The sequence below is a fragment of the Pleurodeles waltl genome, chromosome 4_1 (genome assembly GCF_031143425.1).
Source record: "Pleurodeles waltl isolate 20211129_DDA chromosome 4_1, aPleWal1.hap1.20221129, whole genome shotgun sequence".
In the NCBI taxonomy this organism is placed as follows: Eukaryota; Metazoa; Chordata; class Amphibia; order Caudata; family Salamandridae; genus Pleurodeles; species Pleurodeles waltl.
The window spans coordinates 242,053,286-242,073,130 of NC_090442.1; the positions used below are offsets into that span (position 1 = coordinate 242,053,286).

The window sequence follows — 19,845 nt, forward strand, 5'->3', positions numbered from 1 at the left end:
CCTACACTGCACCCGGCCGCCCCCGCGCTGCTGAGGGTGAAATTTCTGTGTGGGCTTGTGTCCCCCCCGGTGCCCTACAAAACCCCCCTGGTCTGCCCTCCGAAGACGCGGGTATTTACCTGCAAGCAGACCGGAACCGGGGCACCCCCTTCTCTCCATTCTAGCCTATGTGTTTTGGGCACCACTTTGAACTCTGCACCTGACCGGCCCTGAGCTGCTGGTGTGGTGACTTTGGGGTTGCTCTGAACCCCCAACGGTGGGCTACCTTGGACCAAGAACTAAGCCCTGTAAGTGTCTTACTTACCTGGTTAACCTAACAAATACTTACCTCCCCTAGGAACTGTGAAAATTGCACTAAGTGTCCACTTTTAAAACAGCTATTTGTGAATAACTTGAAAAGTATACATGCAATTTTGATGATTTGAAGTTCCTAAAGTACTTACCTGCAATACCTTTCGAATGAGATATTACATGTAGAATTTGAACCTGTGGTTCTTAAAATAAACTAAGAAAAGATATTTTTCTATATAAAAACCTATTGGCTGGATTTGTCTCTGAGTGTGTGTACCTCATTTATTGTCTATGTGTATGTGCAACAAATGCTTAACACTACTCCTTGGATAAGCCTACTGCTCGACCACACTACCACAAAATAGAGCATTGGTATTATCTCTTTTTGCCACTATCTTACCTCTAAGGGGAACCCTTGGACTCTGTGCATACTATTCCTTACTTTGAAATAGTGCATACAGAGCCAACTTCCTACAGCCAGTATTTGCACTGTGTAATGAGAGGTGAGATCTTGAGTTTAGTCACATATTTCCAGATTTGAGTCCAACAGTGCTCAGACGCAGGGACCTGAGATGCCTAGAGTCAGGGGGCGGACCATTTGCTCTGGGTTTTATATGCCGTATTATGAGAAATTTCTATTTTGTACAACTTAGCAGCTTCATGATTTTGAGAGGATATTAGATAGACTTTTCTGTAACGATGAGGGTTCGAAAGAATATGATTCCAATTAATAGCCACTCTTAGTTTTAGGAGTATAAAATCCTCATTAGGGATGTTAGAGTTTTTTGTAGTGAGGCGAACAAGATAGGTTTGGCTTTGTTTATTAGATCTTTGACATACAGTATGTTGTGAGAGGTCCTAGTCTGCCAATGTAGTATTTTGCTGTAAATTTTAATTATAGGGTTGTACCATAGCAAGGCAAAGGAGTAGTATTTTATATTAACTGAGCATTTACAATCTAATTGTTCAACACTGTCCATAGTATCTTTAATAATGTTGGTGGAGTGCAGAGGCCTGAAGTGTTTCTTGGAGATAACGGCTACTAGTGTGAAGTAAAGGAAGAGGTCCTTCTCAAGACTGGCCCAAACTTGAGGAGGGATCTTCCAGGTAGATTGAATCCAATGAGGAAGGGTACTTGGAGTTTGCTCAAGTAAGGAAGTCCTACCCCACCTTTATCTTTATTCATTGTGGTTACCTTTGTGGAGATCATTTGTTTCTTACTACGCCAGATAAATTGTATAATGATCTTGTTTAGTGCTTAAAAGAAATTTGTAAAGAGGAGCAGTTGGAACATACTTATGGTGACGTTAATTTGGGAAGCAATATGCACCTTCGTGCATTCCAGTCTACCTCACCAGGTAATGCTTTTAGGAGACAATGATTCAACAAGATCCTGTATATTTTACAAAAGGGTGTTTTCATTTGGGGAGGTAGACTCAGAGACCTTCAAAAGTGTAGTCCTAGATATTTGAGCTTTTGATGTAGCCATTTGAGATTGGTATTATAGAGAATTGCACAAATACATAATGAATTGAATGGGAATACCTGTTTTTTTTTCTTTATGCAGCATATATATTGAGGCTTTGGCTTATTTGTTGATCACGTTTAGAATTTCTGGTATAGCAGTGTCTGCATCTTTGGATAAGATGAGGATATCGTCAAGGCTGGCACCTCCTGTGATTTGGAGTTAAAGGGAATGCCTTTGATGTTTTCATTATGTCATACTTCAGCTAGTAGGGGTTTATTTGCAAGTAGGAAAAGTAATGAGGATAAAGGGCAGCCCTCCATAGTGCCTTGAGAGAGTTTACGTTTGTCAGAGTGTGAACCATTCACCCTTACTCTTGCTGTGGGGTTGTTGTAAAGGCCAAACACCATACGTTCCAAAGAGTCCTAGGTTGAATTTGCAGATAACTGATCTAAGAACAGGACAAGAGACTTTGTCAGAGGCCGTTTCATTGTCTATGGTCATCACCATATCCCGGTATTCTGATAGGGGCTTTTGCCAGTACATGTATGAAGAGTCTGATACTGTATGAGACTAGTCTATCTTTGATGAAACCTGTTTGGGAGGGATTAATAGATGAGAGGACGAGTTTTTCTAATCCAGTTGCTAAAAATGTTTGCATAGATTTTGTAGTCTACGTTGAGAAAAGAAATGGGCCTGTAGTTTTTCATTTCTTGCGGGTCTTTGCTTTCTTTGGGTATGATTGCTATTATAGCTTCTGTGAAATTTAGACCCGTCTTACGCATGGAAAAATAGTGATTACTTAGGATGTGAAGGTCTTGTAAAAGCAAGCCAAGAAGCCCTCCGGACCATGTGCTTTCCTTATTTTAAGTGTTTTAATTTATTTTTCTGTTTCTCGGGTGTCGATTGGTTTGTTTAAAAGGGTTTGGTCCTTCGGCTGATAATTTGGATTTTGGAGTTCTTAAGGTAACGGTCACAATCTGTGTTATCTGGATGTTGGGTAGGGTTTTAGAGAGATTTGTAATATTCAGCAGATCAGCGGGCAATTTGTTTAGTCATAGCCCCTGTCTTCCCTGCTTTATTTTCAATCACAATTATTGGGAGGGTGGGGTTTGTTTATCACCCTTGAATAGTTAGCCAAGAATCTCCCAGTTTTATTAAATTCAGAATTTTCTACTTGTATTTTAACACACATATGGGATATTGCACTGAGTAGTTTGTTGTAGTTCCATTTCTGGGTTGTGAGTTTAAGTAGTCAGGGGACTGATGGAGAGCAAAATAAATTTCAGATGTTTCACCTTATGTTCTAGCTTCACCATTTTTTTTATTGGATATTTTGTTTTTGTTTTTCATTATACTAATGAGGAGTCATCTGATTGTTGCTTTTATGGCTTTCCAAATTGTTTCTGGTGAAATTGCTGGGGAGTGTTAAATTAATTCTGCAGCTAGTTATTTAGTATTTTTTTATTGAGACACCAATTCTATTGGAAATTTGAGTGTTGGAGATAGTATCAGTGATATATAAGCATGGTCTGAAAGGATGATTGGTTCTATTTTGGTTTTGGAGCAGAATGGGGTAAGGTTTTGGTTGCTAAAAATATAGTCCGTCATTGAGTGGGAGTTATGAGGGTTGGAGTAGAATGTGAATTCACTTCTGTGGGGTTAAACTGCCTCTGTTTATCACATAACTTGACAGACATATAGAGATTCTTCATCTGTTTGAAAGATTTCCCTGGTCTAAGTTTGCAAGGGGACAATCCGACTAATGCTAGATCCATGGGCATTTTCAAATCTCCTCCAAGTAATGCGTTTGTCCCATTCTGGATTTCATTCTGCCTTTTATTTAGGTCGATTCAGAATGAGGGCAATTAGAGGTGGGTGCATAAATGTTTGTGATAAAGAATTCTTGGTTGTTTTTGGATATCCATGCGATTTCCTACCACTCCTAGGTGTCATGTAGTTTTGGTTTAAATAGATTTGTACTAATTTTCATAAGGAAAACCTCTCACCTACATCCAGTGGCCGGCGAGAAATAAGGACAGAGATAAGTAGAACCAACGGGGGTAAGGGGGATAATAGGGTTGGGAGAGAGGAGAGTAGGGGGTGGACTGATTGCTCATGAAGTCCCAGGTGGGTGGGATAGGATGGTGCTCATTCTTCGTAACGTCCCTCACAGGTCGAGTCAGAAGAGAGTCCTCCCGCCAGGGTGTTAAATAGGGCATTGGGTCTCAGTGGTAAGACGCATCACTCTTAAGTATGTTGGGCACGTTAATTCCTGGAATCCCTGAGCTAGGAACTGGATGCATCGGCCCTAGGTTTTCTCAAATTGGGAGGTGAGTATCAACGGCGTAGGCTGTCAATTTCTCCATGCTCAAGAGGTCCCAGAGTTTATATAACCAGTCTGTGTGGGTAGGTATGTTGTCCATGCCCCATCTCGATAGTAGGACTTGCTTTGCTGTGCAGTGTTGAAGTGATCGCCCTACCTTTCAAGGATTTAGGGGGTATGCCAGAGCACTGGGCAGGCCGAGGAGGATATAGCTTTGGAAACGTGGCAGTTCAGTATCAAACACTCGGTCTGTGTCTGTTAGGCCGTCTGGTTCCCCATGATCAGTGTAAGCGGGGAAACCAGTGTGGAAAGGTGTATGGAGAGACATACTTTAGCCCACGTTCCCACCATGGCACTTACCACTGGTGATCATGTGTAGTTTTGGGGACTTGAAGGTGCCTAGATTTAGCAAAGACCGCAATGACTCAATTTTTTGGGGGGGGAGTGTGGCGGGGAATCCGGGGAGCATGCAAGGTCTGAATACCAGTTGTTCAGTAGCGTGTCAGCTATAGAAGCACCTTTTTTAGTTTCTTGAAGTAAGAGAATATCGCCTTTAAGTTTCTGGCAGTACTCTGTAATCTTTCTTCTTTTAACAGGGTGGTTTTGTCCCTTAGTGTTTCGTGAAAGGACTTAAAGAGTGTTAGGCATGTTGAGCTTTGTATAGAGATCAGTTTATTTTCTTGTTTCTTAAAAGGCAGTTAGTACAAATAAGGCTGAAAAACGTACGTTGGCCTGTGGCACTAAAGGGTAGTTTGTCAATTGACTTCGGACACCTATCTGGAGGAGGGGACAAGCTGGAAGGGTGGATTAGAAGTGAGTGTAGGAGTAAGAGAAAAGAAATCTTTAAGAGGCTACCCCATCACCCCATCCCTAAAAGAAGTGTTGGACAGTAAGAGCCACAGGGCTACCTGGCAGGATCTCAAGAGGCGACAATGGGTGAGTGGTAATGGGTGATGAACTTCAAGACAAGTCCAGGAACTCACAGAGGAAAAATAAATTGTCAGTCACAGTATAAGAAAGAGTATTGCATTAAGAAAAAACCTGACAGTCTTGTACAGTAAACAAGTTAGTTTTGTCAACAACAGCATTTAAAAGTGATTGATGGTATAGCATATGGCTTGTTCTTGGTATACAGGAAGCATTTTAAGGATTAGCTGGTTACTGTTGAACAGGGTTCATATCAAGTCTGTGAGCATCACGATTTGTGGAGAGAGCATTGGTCTGATATGTTGTTGGTCAGTATCATTCAAAAATGTATAAGCATTTCATAAACATTAATTGTTTAGTATAGTATTATGTCAAATGGTGCTAGCAGACACCTTCATTTGTGGAGGTTGGCTAGAGTGATTCAAGGGTCTTAGAAACATCATTACTACTTACTAACTGTGATTTTTAAACGTTGTGAATCAGTGTAACATGTGGAATGAGTGAAAAGTGTGGGGAGGCCCCTAAAGTGAGACATTTGCTTCAGGTTTAGTGTGGAGCCAGAGGAAATTAAGGGAGTCTGTGAGCAGTGATATTTTCTAATAAACTATATTCCTACATGCCTGCCACCAAATTAGTGGTACAAGAGCAAATGGCTTTGATTGCTACCTAGAGGTAAATCACACTTCTTTGTGAACACTTCACTTTCAATGTTCACACCTGTTTGTTCCTTCTTGTTGACCAAAACATGTTCTATCAGAATTTTATTATGATTTATAATGGTTAATTATGCACCTATGCCTTTTGCCAAGATAAATATAAGTACTTTTTCAGGAAGATTTTAGTTAATATTGCTCATAGCAAAATTGTATTTGTTTTAATATTTCTGTATGTTAGATTTCTTTGGTTTTGTTTAGTGCAGTGTCTTTAATCTTTGTGCTGGCAATACCTTATGTATAAACATTTTTACCAATGAAGTAAAAATATATATATTTTCTTTTGATGTGACCTGCCTTGTTGGCCTGAGAGCGGTTTTCTTCTTATTTTAATGCTAGGCCGCAGAACCCTAGCTGTCATCACTAAGCTAGACCTCATGGATGCCGGTACAGATGCAATGGATGTGCTTATGGGCAGAGTCATTCCAGTCAAACTTGGTATCATAGGAGTGGTGAACAGGTGAGCACAAAAAGAGTTGCTACTGCAGTGGTTTCAGTTACTTTATAAGAAATGTTTAAAGATATCTGATGTTCCAGAGAGACAGAAATAAACATACATCAGGCAAAACAATTTAACAAAAGAAAACAGCTTTGCAAAATTACGTTTGTAGCATGTGTGACTGTAGATTCACTTGCTTAGTGCATACTACTTCCATCTGATTTTGGTCGCAGATGTTACAAATTTTCAAAGAAGTCTTTTCGAGTCAAGAGGTACCTGTGACTCCTCCCTTAGTTGTCAATGAACATGGCCAAAGACCCAATTACTAGATTTGTTTTTTTTGTTCTCCGCCATTGGGTTTGGATGTGTACTGATGAGGCTCATGACAAGTTTCATATGAGTTGCTTCAGGCCCCTGCAATAAAACTGTCATTCCCATGGTCAAGAAGACCTTCTTTGGCACCTGTATCCAGCTTCCTTCTTATCGTAAGTTCCTCGGAGGTGGTAGTTGAAGACCCAGTCCTTAACTGCCAAGGCCCCCATACCCTTTTCCTCCCTTCAGTCGACTCCGGAGAATGAATAGCAGTGGTGGCTGATGGAATGCACACCCTTCAAAAATGCAAGTCGCTCAAAGGGTATTTTGCAGTGTGATGCAAAATACCGTTTGAGTTACCGGTGCCCGGTGTGTAATTTGTGTTTCTCCAGATGACAAGGGCACCAACTGTAGCCTCTATTTAGACTTTTGCTGGAAGTAATCTCTCTGGCAGCATAGAGTCCAGTATACTCAGATAACCATGCAGCAGGAGTCAACGGATGTCTGACATTTTTGGGAAAGCAGATCCGCTCAGCACAAGGAAAAAGGCATACCTGCACACCTATCCAGCCCAGAAGTGATTTACTCCTGCACCTCAGAGCTTGGAGAACAGGAAGGAAATGATGTCCCCTCCACCACCCCCCTGGCCTTCAAACCAAGTTAATGCTGAGGACTGTGAGTATGTCTGAAACTAGACAGCATAAGCCTCACAAAAGGACACACACAGAAATAGAGCACTGCCCCTCACTGGGGCGGGCGTCCAGTTCAAGATTCACAACTCTGCGGAACTCTGGCCTCCTCAGCCTTTGGGCTGCAGTCAGCACTAGGGTAAGGCATTGTAGCAGAAACAGGATACAGTCAAGTGGCTCAAGTCTTGTGGGCCTTCCAGTGCTGAAAAACCAAGTCACCCGTTGAAGCTGAAGGGACTCATCTGCTTCAATTCAACATTCAATCTGAAGGCATTCGGTGCCGAAAACACCATCAGACTAAGATCGTCCTCATCTGATGGCTCTGACGACTCTCAAGTCTGCTGAAATCAGTAGATAAAAGGCAAAATTCACCCCGGACTACGAAGATCACTTCCAAAGACCTGAAGGGTTTAGAGTCTCTAGCAAAGAAGAGGAGGGCTCGCCTTTGAGAAGGAGCCCATGCCGGATATCTCTGCAGAGCCTTCACCACAATCCAAGAGGTTCAGTGACACAACCGCTATCCCACCTCCTCACATAACTCTTCATCTTCCACACCTCTACTAGATCTGCCTCTACCCCGTCACTCCCTTCACATTCTCAACCTGTGTACCCTGCTCAAAAACAAGCAGACTCAGTTCCTATACCCTTCCAACCTTATCACTAAGAAGCACTGTTCTGTCCTCAGCCAACAGAAGATCTGTGGCAGCACTACGATGTAGACCCTTGAGGGGATGCAAATCTAGAGCCAGTTCCACTAGGGCCTCTCCGCAGACGACAGTCAGATATCATTAGGTCAAGCAGAGAACTACATAGACATGCACACCATCCTTGTGGAAGAGGACTTCCTCATAGAAACACTTAGAACGGCTTATGCACTTACTTCCGATGCTTAAGGGGATGATTAGGTTTGCCACAGAAACCTTCAAAAAGTCTCTCAGGACCCTGGAGTTTACTCCAAGAATGGATAAGAAGTACAAACCAGTTTCTTGGAAACTACTAAAATTAGGAAACACGTTCCTCCGGAGTCTCTTGTGATGCACAGTGCCTGTAAACAGCCGCTGCACAGGACAGAGAGGATGCTTCCCCACCAGATAAAGAGAGCAAAATATTTGATACTGCTTGCCAAAAGGTTGAAGTGGGGTCTGCCACGCATTGGCGGACCGCTAACTCCATGAGGTTTCGTCTCACAATACAATAGGGAGCAGTGGGAAGAGATGTAGCTTTTGCTACAGCACTTCCCAAAACAATGTAGGAAGAGGGGACAGGGAATTGTATTGGGAGGTAAAATCATTCCAGTGCCTTATGATGCACATTGAATGCTGCTAGTATGACAAAGACACTTGGTGCTCTAAATCTCTGGTTTAAACCAGAGACAGAAAAACCTCATCAATTTACCCTTTAATGGTGAGCACCTTTTTGGTCCACAAGTAGCCCAAATGTCAGAAGAAATTAAGAAGGGTATGAAGATAGCTGAGAGTTTTGGGGCTCTTCAGGACACCATCCATTAGGGGTTCCTTTCGTAGGCAGCAGCATAAGGACGCAGCAAAGGCCACTTTTCCAGAACAGCCTTAGTCCTACCAGTGCATGCAGCAATCTGAACACCCAATGTGCAGGTAGGGGATACCCACGTGGAACATCCAGGACTAGAAGTCTAACAGGTACTTACACTAAGGAAGCATCCACCTCAAAACATTGACTTGCCCCACAACCCCTCCACCTCACATCACATCACATCATACCTGTCTAGGGTAAATTGCAACAATTTCTTCTGCCCTGAGAAGAAAGCACCTCTGGTTGTTGGGTTGTAAGGATAATCAAACATGACTATTGCTCAGAACTTCTCTGAACCCCACAAGCATTCCAACCCATCCACACATAGTCAGTACTAAACAGCGTGCCTCCTTCAAGTAGAGGTACATGGGCTCCTGCTCAGGGGGACATATAGAGACAACACCCTTACAATATCAGGGCAGAGGGATTTATTTCCTATACTTCGTAATCCCCAGAAAGGGCAGCTCCCTCAGACCAATCCTTGTCATAAGGCAGCTCAACAAGTACTTCCTTTTAGAATATCTCTATCTTACAACCCTGCATAATTTTATACCCCTGCTGCTGGAAGGTGTCTGCTCTAGATTCGAAGGACACCAACTTCCACATAAGTATCCATCCTCCTCGTCTGCTCTACCTTTGTTTGATGGTAAGGGGACAACATTACCAGTTCAAGGTGCTACCCTTCGGGGGTTACCACTGTCTCAAGGATGTTTACAAAATGCCCAGTGGCTGTGGATGCCCACCTCAGATTGGGGGTTTGGGGCAGGAGAGCGGGTTCATATTCAGGTGACAGGTCGATCAAGAGTGCGGGCAGCCAGCAGACACACATTCCAGCTCCCACCTCCTTCCTCCACAGGTTGGGATTTACAGTAAACCCCACCAAATCCCACATTCAGCCCCTACAAATTGGGCCCTTTCTAGGGTCAATTCTCAATACCATTACTGGCCCAACTTATCTCAGCTCTCATAGTGCTAGCTTCTGTCTCTTTTTCAGCCAGATCGTCTTCCAGTCAGAACTGTAATGTGCATATAAGGGATTATAGTCTCCTGCATCTCCAAAGTTCCCCATGCCAGACTACATAGGCGGCCATTGCAGGAATACCTCTCGACTCACTGGTCAAAAGCAGAGGGTCCATTTTAGTGTTAGTAAGAGCCTGTATTCCTTGCCTCTTTCAGTGGTGAAACAGCAACAACCTGTTGCAGGGCAGGCCTTTTGGTGACCCCATTGCGTAAGTGACCACAGACACATTTCTTGTTGACTGGGGAGCGCATCTCCAGCGGGCGTTCCACATAGTCTGTCTGAAACTTCTTGCCATCTACCTAACCCTGAAAGACCTCTTCCTGAACATTTAGAGCAAGGTAATGTGGTCAGAAACAGACATGACTGCATGTACTACCTGCAGAAACAGGGGAGCACTCACTCACTGTAGCTTTTAGCACTGGTGCAAAAGATTTGGCATTGGGTGATTCACCACTGCATTCAATTTGCAGAGCACATCCGGGGAGTGGACAACACCTTTATTGACCTGCTCTTTAAGACTCATCAACAAGTCCACAATTGGGAACTCGCCCACAAGTCCTACTCCCTTACTTCCTTTGGTGGGGGTTCTCCCAATAGACGTATTCACAGCTCATGACAATATAAAATGCCAAAACGTCACCTCCAGGTTTCTCCAAGCGCAATCCATGGGCAGTGTTCTGTGGATGAATTGGTCAGGCATATTTGCCTATGCCTTATCTCCTCTCCCACGCCATCTGTACATAGTAAAGAAGCTGTGGCATATGTCTCATCTTTGTCCAGTTGGCTCCTAACTGAGGCAGGCAGCCATTGGTCTGAATTTTCTTTGAGATGTCTATTTCTTCCTACGAGAAGCACCCCAAACAGACAGGGTCTTCTCATGCAGCAACAGGGCCAGATCAAATACCCAACCCCAGGCAACTCAGTAGCCATTTGGAGCATGAGGTCCTAAACCTCCCACAGGAGTGCATGTATATCCCAAAACCTGCCTACTCACTGCTAAGCTATGCAGCAACATTGAATGGTTTGTCCACTACTGTAACTCCAAACATTTAGACCCTCTTACACCAGCTGTCCATGACATTGTCTGTTATTTGCTTCACCTACAAAACTCAGGGTTAGCTTGCCTATACCTCGCTCCTATTGCTGCATACATGAAAAAGAGGGACCAGTCTCCCCTTTTTAGAATCCCAGTCATTAAATCCTTCATGGCAGACCTTAAAAGGGTTACCCCACCCAGAAATCCACCTGACCCTCTGTGGAATCACAGTATTGCTCTCTGAAGAGTCATGGGGCCCCCATTTGAGCCATTGCACTCATGTTTTTTCCAGTTACTATCCTGGGAAGTAGCTTTCCTCACAGCTATTAACTCTCTACGGTGCATAAGTGCCCTCACTTCGCAAGAGCTCTTCCCCCAGGTTCATGCAGATAGGGTTGTACTTTAAATGGACCCTAAATTCCTTCCTAATGTAGTCTCGCCTTCCCACCTCAACCAAATAATTGAGCTACCTGTCCTCTTTCCTCACTCAATCTGTTGTGGAAGGGGCCCTTAACACAGTAGACGTTAACAGCTGTAATGTATTAAGTTGGCCGAACTAAGTCATTTTGTAAAACTCAACAGCTTTTTGTTGCTTTTGCTTAACCTGAGAGGACACCCCGTATCGCAAGCTGATGTAGCTAGATGGATAGTTGAATGTATCCAAACAGGCTACCTGCCAAAAGAGTTCTCTCCACTCATCAAGGGCCGCACTCTTCCAGGAAGTAGTCAACAAAGGCTTTTGGAGGGGATCAGTCCTTATCTGACATCTGTAAAGCAGCTACAGTGTCAAACCTGCACACCTTTACTAAGTACCACTGTGTAGATATTCCTGCCCATCGGTGAGTACTTAATTTGTAAAATAATACGTGCTACTCCCCCAAAGTTTTTTTTCGAAAGTCCAGTGTCGTTGCGGGCAAATGTCAGGGTGGTGAATACCAACGATGCATAGTCTGGATTCCACTGCCAGGCTCCTTCTTCCACCACCATACCCTTCCTGCATCTTTATCTCATGCATGCAGGTTCTTTTTTTTATCCCCTTTCTTTTCTTCCTTTTTTGCTCTTTCCTTTTCTTCTCTCTTGCGCTGAGTGGTTGAGCAAAATTGAGTGCCAGTGGGCCCCACCTGCAACCACCGGCTCAAATTAAGCACTGACCGCATACTAAGGCTGACCAAGTAGTATTAAGAACTTTATTTCAGACATCTTCATCATCTGTTGACTAGGCACCACTCTGGCGAGTACTTCTTTATATTCTGTACAGAGCATGTGTATTTACAGCCACATGTGCTGCAAACGAAAAACGTTACTTTGTAACTTGTAGAACTGTAAATTCACATGCGTTATTTTTTTATTGCACGTCTGTAATACTGACATCTGCTACTCTTATACACCATTCACATGGTCACCATTTTCCACCACGTCATTCATACCCTAAGTTGCTGTGCATAAAACAGTCTAATAATGGAGTCGATGGCTATATACACATTGTCAGCTAAGGGGGCAGTCGCGGAGTACCTTGTGACTCGAAAATACTTCTTTCAATAAAAACAACTGCAGTGTAGAAGTCAAGCACTAGATTGCAGGAGAATGCTGAGCATGCAAATTTACAGTACTACAAGCTGCGAACAGATGCCCCCAATGTAAGTAATATTTTCCTTATCTATATTAACTTCTTTATGGTTTTTCTCTCACCATTTTGACTTTGCATTTTATTAAGTGCAAATATTCCGAATAAATACATTTATGCTTGTATTTTTTGAATTGTAACTGACTGCTGACAGTCTTTAACCTTGAGGACACAGATGCAACATTAACATGTTGACAGCAGTAAAAAGTGTGAAAAAAGAATTGTGTTTCTTGGTTAGGAATGCCATACACACGTCTGATATAAATAAGGATGATAGATATTTTTTCACAAAAAAGCACATGGGGTTTGACATATTATAGTAGTGGACATAAGTTTTGCATCGGTTATCCATTGTGAGTTCTTCATAGTCACTAAATGTTCTCGCCCATGTGCAGGATCATTGAGCACTTCTACAATGTAGATTATCTATTTTGTAAGAAGAAAATTTTGAAATAACATTTTACAGCCTACAGGCTGACTAATTTGGCTTTTTTTATGAGTAGGATAATAATTAAACTTCTAAATGACACTAGTGAAATTTCCCATCTTGTTTATTGGGCTTCCGCTGCAAGACTAAGTGATTTGTTAGCTTTCTGATATTATGATGACGCTAAAGCAATACAAACGTGCCTACATCTGGCCAAAAGCAGCCTCTTTTGTCTAAGGCATTTCGCTTTGTCAAGAAAGAAACAGTCCCGTCTGTGTAAGAATCTGTCCGCTGTAGAGCAGCAATTGTGAAACAGCCTGATTATTTTGTTGATTGATGGAAGTTTTAGACGACTTTTGGCAAAAGCTGGTATTAATTGTATAGATGTTCTCTTATATTATTATCAGTGGTTTAAAGAAATGACCCATAGCACTGTGCATAGCATTACTTTCGAAATGAAGATGTCATAAATTCACATTAGTAGTGTTTAGGTAGATAGGTTCTGTTAGGTGATACAGCTGCACGATTTGTTTTCCTGTCTTCACCCCAAAGGTTTTCTTGATAGAACATCTTGTTTTATTTCTAGTAGAAATTGAATTTATGCACTAGGACTATCTATTTTTTGCCTTTGTGTATTTGGCACAGAATTAAACTTCACTTATTGCGGCTGAATTCTTGGTCAGTGTATTTCAGGCAGAATAATAGTGACTGCATTGCACGTGTAGTTGGATTAGACATGGTAATGCAAGCATTAAACCAAATATGAAAGCAACATTTGTGCCTTTGTTACAGTTTTCCATATGATATGAAAACCACATATGTAAGTGGCTCAAAGATGATATTTTGTGTATGTGATTTTGCTATTACTTTTCAGGAGCCAGCTCGACATCAACAATAAGAAAAGTGTAGCTGACTCCATTAGAGATGAATATGCTTTTCTTCAAAAGAAATATCCCTCTCTAGCAACTCGTAATGGAACCAAGTATCTTGCTAGGACCCTTAACAGGTGACCATCATCAACAAGTTCTATTGTATCATATCCGTGTACATTAAGAATGATTTAGATTGCAAATGTAGGGGTTTGAAATATTCTCTTTAGAAACTGGTATCTGTATTACTTTCTGGAACTGCTGGGGGTCTTCTGTTAATCACATGTTGAAGAAGAGGGTTGCGCTTGTGTGGAGGTACGTAGTCTGGGATTACTATGCTCTTTAACTGTCATGTTGTTTATCAGTCTATTTTTGAATCAAGGTACGGGTTTCATTGTCATTGGCCAATATTTTTAAATGCTTTTAGTGTCCCAACTATAGTGGCATTCTTCAAACATCTAAATTATGTATTCTGATCCATTGTAGTTCATGTGAATTTCACACCCGGCAATCCTTGCTAAAGTGATATACTCTTAAATGTACCTCCGACATTCCATTCCCTAATCCATATAAAAAAGCTCTAAAATTCAATGTTCCATTTGTAGTCAGTGTCTGATGCCAGTTGGGAAACGTCTTCAAACACACTTATCAAATGTTTACAAGGATTATACACCTTGAATCACCTATCATGCAAGAATCACAGTTTCCTTAATGATTGTTATAAGATGACAGTTGGCTATGTGATGTCCTCCGTACTTAACAGCACTCTTTTCACAAAGGCAACGCCATTCCAGTGGCACTTTTGGGTTGCTAACTGCAATTAAACTGTAAATGAACATTGATCAGTGCTTACTCAACTTACAGGGTTTTTCTGGACCATTCTTAATTGTTAGTTGTATGTTTTTGGGTATTTACAGTTAAATGTTTATTTTTAAACTTCACCAAATAATATGCAAACACTTTTAATATCAAATACACTGGAGAGAAGTACAACACATAACACAATTTAACCTTAAATTATGGGAAATTTATTTTATTGTTATGCTGTACATTCCCATCCCAAAGTGTCCTCATTTCCTTTAGCCCTTTAATTTACATGAACCTTTCAATACAAATTCCAAGATGAAATGTCAAGCCAGTAACACTGAAACAAAATTAAATTAATGCAACAGGTAAATTGTTGGAATGAGGTATGTATGTAGCTTTGTACTGTAATGCAGTCTTAAATTGTGATAAATGTTCATATGTATGGTGCTGTGAGGTCTAGGATTGTTTTGTAGGATTGGGGATGGGAAGTTAGGTCTTCCTTTAGCTTTATCCCGAACCTCATCATGGACAGCTCCATGTTACCTGGCACACCATGACTATTGTCTATAACTTAACTTCTTCCTTAAGCTTTCAGTTTACACTTGTATCTTATTCAGTGTCTGGAATGTAAACAACCAACTGAAACTTACAAAGAGGATATGCTCCTCTAGTGCATTTAACTACACTGAGCAGTAATAGATGCCGAACACCAAAAGAGTTCATGGTGACTAAAAGTTCGTGCATTGAGACACAAACAACTTCATGCTGTGTGAACAGTGTATAATATTGAGTGACTTTATTAAAGCCATTACAAATATTACCTTGGATTAAAGCAAAGTTTGAGGAAATAAGTGTCTTACCAATTGTTGGCTAGTTTATAGAGATCACTGCAGAACATCCAAATTTAAATGTAACTTTAGGAGTTAAGTCTACTAGGTGGCGGGGCTGTGCCTGAGGAAAATTGCGCATTTGGTTGCCTTACTAATAATTCATTATCTGTATCTACTCTAGTCATGCTCTAAAAATGTTTCTCCTACAGGAACGTGCACCTGGAAGTATGCACCACCTACACCAACCCCTCCCCCCTAGCTTACAGAGATCACTACACAACATCCAGATTTAAATTCAACTTTAGGAGTAAACTCTGAAAGGTGGCGAGGTAGCGTGGCTGTGCAATTGGTTGCCTTACTAATAGTCATGCTCTAAAAAGGTTTCTCCTACAGGAACGCACACATGGAGGTATGCACCACCTATACACCCCCCCACCCCCACCACCACCACCACCACCACCACAACCCCCACCCCCACCCCCACCACCCCTCCACTACCTGTGTATAGAAAGCCCTGGGTACACAGAATGCTCAAAGGTATGTAGCGTCCCTCCAGACTCTGGAGTTTCAAGTTGGCAACAGTTACTAAAACCACATTGAATATTTACTTGAGAGGAACTGCTTCAACTAAAACTGCATTGTAGATGGCTGAACCTGTGGCAAGAGACAATCACATCTCAGCAGTGACACTGCTAGAGGTGTGCAGAACTGAAGGATGGAGAGATGCTGCAGCAACCTGGCTGACCCAGAGCTGTTCCATGTGGAAAATTAGCAAATCCAGAACGCAAGTGGGAGCCCCCACAAGGAGGAGGAGAACATTTGGGAGACTCCCAGCATTGTGAGCCCAGCAGGAGCAAAACTATTAAATCTGACGAGTGCTTGCAATTTAGCTGGAGCTTTAGGTGCCAGTATAAAGAATTATAAAAGACAGTGGAGCACTTAGAAGTCCCTGTAAGTACATGATTTTGCCAACTGGCTTTTACCAACTGGTTTTATCAAATCGAATTTCCAATTTGCTTTGCCGGCACTAAAGAGATCTGTGCGTTTGAATTTCAAATTGGATTTACCTAATGGTATTACCAACACTAAAGAGATCCTAATACATCTGTAGAGACCTGAAGGGAGTCTTGTTCTTAATTTCTATGAGATATGTATAGTACTGGGATATTTTACGGGCACAGTGAAATGGCATTAGCACCAAAAATATGGTTGTGGTGATCTCTGTTTTTGGAGGTGTGTGGTAGGTTCTTGGATTTCCAGACACTTTTACAAGTACTTTAACAGATCTAGCAGTTCGGATCGAGGATGGAAGATGGAACTTTTCTATTGTATGATTTTGTATTTAGCGATACATTTGCTGAAAGCTGTAAAGGATTATCATAGATAACAATATAGATAGCCATGTAAGTAAACTAAACATTGAGCCTGTCATAGAGTCTAACGAGATAGCCTGCTAAGCAGTGTAACGTTCTCAAGCAGATCGAAGAATAAATTAAGCATTGAGTGTGCACTAAATTAGCACAATGCGTTCACAGATTTGGGCAGCCATATACCACAAAGCATTTTTGAACCCCTTACTGCACTCCAAGAACTCAGCCTTTCAGCATGTTTTATATAGGCCATATGCTTAATAACTGTGGTTCTTAACATGCCTTAACAGTCATACTGTTAAAGTTAAAGGCACATCAAACTCATGGTAACTGACTTTTAAATATGGTGTCATATTTGTACTACATTGCCAACTTCAGTGTGAACCTAACATGACCATTATCCTGTGTTTAAAAAAACAAAAATGGCAGAATGGAAGGACAAATGATTGAAAAAGTTAAGCTTGGTCACAAAACCCAACTAAAAGTAAATCAACCTGGTCCGTTCTCCCTATTAAAGCCATGACAGATTTAGGGGCTTTGTGAAAAAGCTTGTTGTGCCTCATAACCTAGCACAGAGTGTGAAAACAAATGCTAACATGCTGCAAATCAAAACCGTTGGAATTTGAAATCTTCAAAGAAGGATATGTTCTTGTAACTCAATATGTGTCTAGAGTGAGCAGATTGAAAGACTGACATGAAATTGAGGAATAGTTATAATCCACTAACACCAAAAACAATACTGAAAAGGGGATTGCAAATTAAGAGGACCACCACTTTTAGGGCAATTTAATAATCTTTAACCTCCTGGGTTATCCACAACCACTGGAGGGCTATGGATAGCAATAATAACTGTTGAATTCCTTGAGGCATAGATACCAGGCACACTAGCCACATCAATCTCAAGGCAGTTATACATTTAACCTGCTCGCAGATCCCCTCCTAAAATGAAAAACATGAAAAAATGCACCCTATGATTATCAGACCACTGCGTTACTGATACACAACATATTTTACAACATGTGAAATATTTAAATGAGTCAAATAATCACATCACAAAACTAAGCCCAAGAGACAAAGCAGTAGAAAAGGTTTCATGGTCTAGTAAATTGAAAGACATAAATGATGCATGTTTCCTTTGGTGGTCCGTTCATATTTTAAATAACCTACCAAAGTTAGTCCAACATCCTCCAAGACCTATCTAGAAATCTTCCCTGCAAACATAAATTACGTAGAACCTGAGTGAAAGGAAACGTTTACTGATCACATCTAGCAAGATGTCTCAAGTAAAAATGTAATGGGGACTGAGTGTAGGAACTAGGGTCAGGGGTCTTCTGCCTTCTCCATTCTTCTCTGTTATATACTGTCCTTTCCCTTTCAGCAGAAGTTATTCTCTGCACTGTTATGAGCCTTAGCGTTACTTGACAGATCCCTCTAAATATTGAAAACAAAATGAAACCAGAGATGAACCGCTTCCATAATAAGGGATGTATAGGAATTGTACTATCAGCACTCTGGGCAAGGAGCATTTTGGAGATATACAGAAATTATACCTTAATATCTATGAACTAGGAAATATCAGTATAAAACCCAAGACTATACAAAGTTAAAGTACACTCAAGTAATACTAAATGCTGTAATTGCCCCCATAGAAGATTAGATTATCTGTTGGAGACTTCTAGTTGCAAATTCCTTACCTTTGAATGTCCCCCAGGTGTCAGACTGGAATCGGAGAATTTTGTGAGCAGTACCCCTGCACACCATCCGGTGGCGTTGATGAGCTCTGCGTTCCTATTTAGTCGCCACCCGGCGTGTTGACGCCAGCTCTTTTCTTTCTGTGCCAGCAAGCCTGAGTCTGAAGAGAGCTACCCTTCAGTCATTTTTCGACTGGCTTTTTCCAACTTTTTGTTGAAGATGTCTTTTTGAGTTTGCAACTCCTGGTGTATCAAGGGTGTCATTGAGGGAGACCGGATTCCAGCCCTGCAGTTCTTGTCATTAGTTTAACATACTAGGCCGCTGTGCACTTTGCACTAGATACATTTTATTCAACCTCGCACTGTTATTTTACAATAACCAGTTTTACGGTCTTGTTTTTATTTCCTTCTATCTCACTGTTTAGCTTAGTTCAGCACTGTGTTCTCAAATAATGCATTCTTGATCGCCCTGTGCTTCAGTCAAGGCTACAGTCTGGTACATTGCCAGTAAACGTGGTAGAAGTTTAGTCTCCAGTATTCGTAGAAGATACACATTCGTACGTAGGGACATTTTCTTACAACATCTGCGTGTTAGTTATAAAAACACTTCTTAGTCCTAGTACAGGTCAGAGGGAGATTCCGACCAGGAACCTACAACTAGATGCTAACTGCCCCGTTGCAGATGCTGTTGCAGATTACAGGCCTTTGCTCAGGTATGAGGGTTGATGTCCTCCCGGGGGAACCTGAAAGGCAGGCTTAGAGCTTCACATGCTGTGCTCAGAATATAACTTAGAGAGAACATAATCTTGTTGCACTATGATAGCCTTATTCCTGTGCTTCACTCTCGTTACTATTTCAATCCTACTGTGTTGTGTAGTTCTGGTTATTGCAGCTCATGCTTTGCTATCTAAAATGCAGTCATTTTATTAAACCAATCTTTAAAACTTAAACTGCCTTTGTCATTTCTATATGAGACCATAGTGTGTATTAGAGAACCGGTTGTGACCTGAGTGACCACGACTTCCCTGGGAAGTACTAAAGATGTCATGCGCTCGGCTGCCCAATTGTCTCTTCCCTTTGGGAGAGATGAGGCACTGCTAGTTAGCCGGAGCAAAACCCGGATTTAGAGTGACACGGGTTCTTCACTGTGGGTCAGACTTAGTCGCCCACACTGTGGACGATCTTGCCGCTCAAAATCCAGTAGTCTCATTAGGATAATGAGAGCCTACGCGACAGGGGATGACTTTGTAATGTATCCTCACCTGGTGTGTCTTTGGTGCCTGGAGCGTGACCATGACCTGAAGTCATGCTCAGAGTGTCAGGCCATTGAGGGTTCCCATTCCTGAAGTAGGTCATGGTGGCTGTTCCGCTACTTTCTGGTACCCAAAAAATGATGAGGGCACCCACTTTATCCTAGACCTGCAGTCCCTCAATCTCTTCATCAAGAAGAAGTTCAA

At 41.7% G+C, this 19,845-nt stretch overlaps 1 protein-coding gene across 6 annotated transcripts in view; it reads left to right on the plus strand.

Annotated features, from left to right (window-relative positions):
- Positions 1–19,845, plus strand: part of DNM1L (dynamin 1 like) — a 473,848-nt gene that overhangs the window by 249,344 nt on the left and 204,659 nt on the right. For all 6 annotated transcript variants that reach the window (XM_069228228.1, XM_069228229.1, XM_069228230.1 and 3 more), the window contains 2 exons: positions 6,062–6,182; positions 13,696–13,827. In XM_069228228.1, coding sequence (XP_069084329.1) covers positions 6,062–6,182; positions 13,696–13,827 — 253 coding nt within the window. The remainder of the gene's footprint in view (positions 1–6,061; positions 6,183–13,695; positions 13,828–19,845) is intronic.